The following is a 2757-nucleotide window of genomic DNA, read 5'->3' as shown; positions in this document are numbered from 1 at the left end:
AAATACAATTTTAAAAGGGAAGTGTTATTGACACTCCAAAAATCTCATTCTACACTCCTCACAAGTGTATTTTTCTTTCTAAATATAGAAAATTTGGAGTGTAGATTGAGAATTTTGGAATGTCAATAACAATTCCCTTTTAAAAGGGGAAAAACAAAAGGCCACATAAATTTGACTGCCAAACTATATATAAACACATACTCCCCTACAGACTTAATCATCAGACATTTATACTCTCAGCCATGGCCACCCTCTCTCATGTCTTGTCACTATCCCTCCTCTTCCTCTCCTTAGTCCATGGCCTCAACAACCCTCAATGTAGTGAGACCAAGGAGCAAGGCTCAACCCTCCAAATCTTCCATGTCTACAGCCCATGCTCTCCCTTCAGACCCTCCAAACCAATGTCATGGGAGGAAAGTGTCCTCCAAATGCAGGCCAAGGACCAGGCCAGGCTTCAGTTCCTGTCCAGCCTCGTCGCCAAAAAATCGGTTGTTCCGATCGCCTCTGGCCGGCAGATCATTCAGAGCCCCACTTACATTGTGAAGGCTAAGATCGGCACACCACCTCAGACTTTGCTCATGGCTGTTGACACTAGCAGCGATGCTGCTTGGGTTCCATGCAATGGCTGCGTTGGCTGCTCCTCCAGTGTGTTTAACTCTGCCAAATCCACAACCTACAAGAACCTTGGCTGCCAAGCTGCTCAGTGCAAGCAGGTACTCATAATTAATTTCATATAAACTTCAGAAATAAAGAAAAAAAAAATGAAATTCCCAACTTTTGTCATCTTTTCACTGTATTTAAACCAATTTTGCCTGTTATGTTGTCTAGCAAATTGTAAATCTAGATCATTGATTACGTGTAAATTTGTTTAAAAAGTAAGTGACCGTTTAAACAAATCGAATACGTGTGTGATTATCCAGCTAAGCATATCTCGTAACCATTTTAAATATGCTAAAAAGTCCCTAACATGGTTTAATAGTGAATGAGATCTCTTAAAGTAGATCCTCTTTTATGCACTCTCTATTTTAATAGGTTAATAATTCGTGCTTTACTAAAATGGGACAAAATGATACACTAACATTGTGCATGTGATTACTCTTCAGGTCCCCAACCCCACTTGCTTTGGCAGCTCCTGCGGTTTCAACATGACTTACGGTAGCTCCAGCATAGCAGCTAACCTCTCACAAGAAACCTTCACTCTAGCCACCGACTCCGTCCCCGGCTACACATTCGGTTGCATCCAGAAGGCCACCGGCAGCTCCGTTCCGCCACAGGGTCTTCTGGGGCTTGGCCGGGGACCATTGTCACTTCTATCCCAAACCCAAAACCTCTATCAATCCACATTCTCATACTGCCTCCCCAGCTTCAAGTCCCCAAACTTTTCTGGGTCATTGAGACTTGGCCCTGTTGGGCAGCCCAAGAGGATCAAGTACACCCCACTGCTCAAGAACCCTAGAAGATCATCACTCTATTATGTGAACTTAAATGCAATTAGGGTTGGCAGGAGAATTGTTGATATCCCTCCTGCTGCTTTGGCATTCAATCCCACCACTGGTTCAGGGACCATCTTTGATTCAGGTAACATTGCCAAACAACTATTTTTTCAATTAAAAAAATAATTATTATCTTAACTAAAAGAATTTTGGTAATGAATGGTATTTTGGATCCTTGCTGATTTAGGGTCTAGTCACAAAGCTGACTTTAAATGTACATTGTCTGTGATCATGTGACTAGCCCACATGCCATGATTTGACTAGAGGACCCCTCTTGGACTTAAACTAGGTTTGGGATTTATCTTCAGGGTATTCTACACATAAGGGTTTTTAGGCCACTAAATTCTTGATTTAGGATCTAATGATCAAGATTAATGACAAAAAAAATTCTTGATGTATAGAATACAACAAAGAATAGTAAAATTTTCACAATTAGTTTTGACCTCAGGTGATGCTCGTAAGTATATGTCTCACAATCATTACAAATAACATTTTCGTGTTTTGCGTTAATCAGGAACCGTGTTCACTCGATTAGTGCAACCGGCCTACCTTGCCGTCCGAAACGAGTTCCGAAGGCGAGTGGGCCCAAAAATACCGGTGACATCCCTAGGCGGGTTCGACACATGCTACTCAGTCCCCTTTGTCGTGCCTACGATAACGTTCATGTTCTCTGGCATGAACGTGACACTGCCACAGGACAACATTGTAATCCACAGCACAGCTGGTAGCATCACATGTCTAGCCATGGCAGCCTCACCAGACAACTTGAACTCGGTGCTAAATGTCATTGCCAATATGCAGCAACAGAACCACAGAGTGCTCATTGATGTGCCAAACTCAAGGCTTGGTGTGGCCCGTGAGGCCTGCACTTAGTCAATCTTTTGTTGCCCTTCCCCCCAACTCCCACGACTATCTGTGGCCAACTACTGTAAACGTAGTACTATTTTTAGTTTGGTTTTTTTCTTCTTTGTGGGGTTATTTTGGCCTTTGTATCAAAGTTATTGTTGGAAGTCAAGGACACAAAAGTGGGATATTGATAGGAAAGGTCCAAAATTTAAGTGTTTTTGTAGGGTTACACCGACAAATGTCACGAGAAAGGGATCTCAATCTCAAGCTCTAGCTTTGTGTCTTTTTCTCTGGTTGGATTGGTTTAGATAGGTATCAGCACAGTGTCACGGGTTATTTTTGCAAGAGGCTTGCAGCAAGAACCCTGTCCATTTCCAAGGTTTTTAATTCAATAAAATTATCCGTCATCCTTTGAAGA

General features: G+C 42.3%; 1 protein-coding gene across 1 annotated transcript; it reads left to right on the top strand.

Moving 5' to 3' along the window:
• Positions 1-221: 221 nt before the first annotated feature.
• LOC137734870 (aspartyl protease AED3-like) lies at positions 222-2757 on the top strand. Its single transcript, XM_068474179.1, has 3 exons — positions 222-713; positions 1104-1578; positions 2008-2757. Exons 1-3 carry the CDS (start codon positions 243-245, stop codon positions 2364-2366), a joined length of 1305 nt encoding a protein of 434 aa, XP_068330280.1. The 5' UTR covers positions 222-242; the 3' UTR covers positions 2367-2757.

Source organism: Pyrus communis, chromosome 5 (assembly GCF_963583255.1).
Source record: "Pyrus communis chromosome 5, drPyrComm1.1, whole genome shotgun sequence".
Lineage (NCBI taxonomy): Eukaryota > Viridiplantae > Streptophyta > Magnoliopsida > Rosales > Rosaceae > Pyrus > Pyrus communis.
This window is presented reverse-complemented; position numbering and strand designations above follow the sequence as displayed.

Coding starts and splice junctions, on each gene's coding strand:
- LOC137734870 (XM_068474179.1), top strand. CDS start 243: ATGGCCACCCTCTCTCATGTCTTGTCACTATCCCTCCTCTTCCTCTCC. Junction 714..1,103: donor AAGCTGCTCAGTGCAAGCAG/GTACTCATAATT, acceptor ATTACTCTTCAG/GTCCCCAACCCCACTTGCTT. Junction 1,579..2,007: donor AGGGACCATCTTTGATTCAG/GTAACATTGCCA, acceptor TGCGTTAATCAG/GAACCGTGTTCACTCGATTA.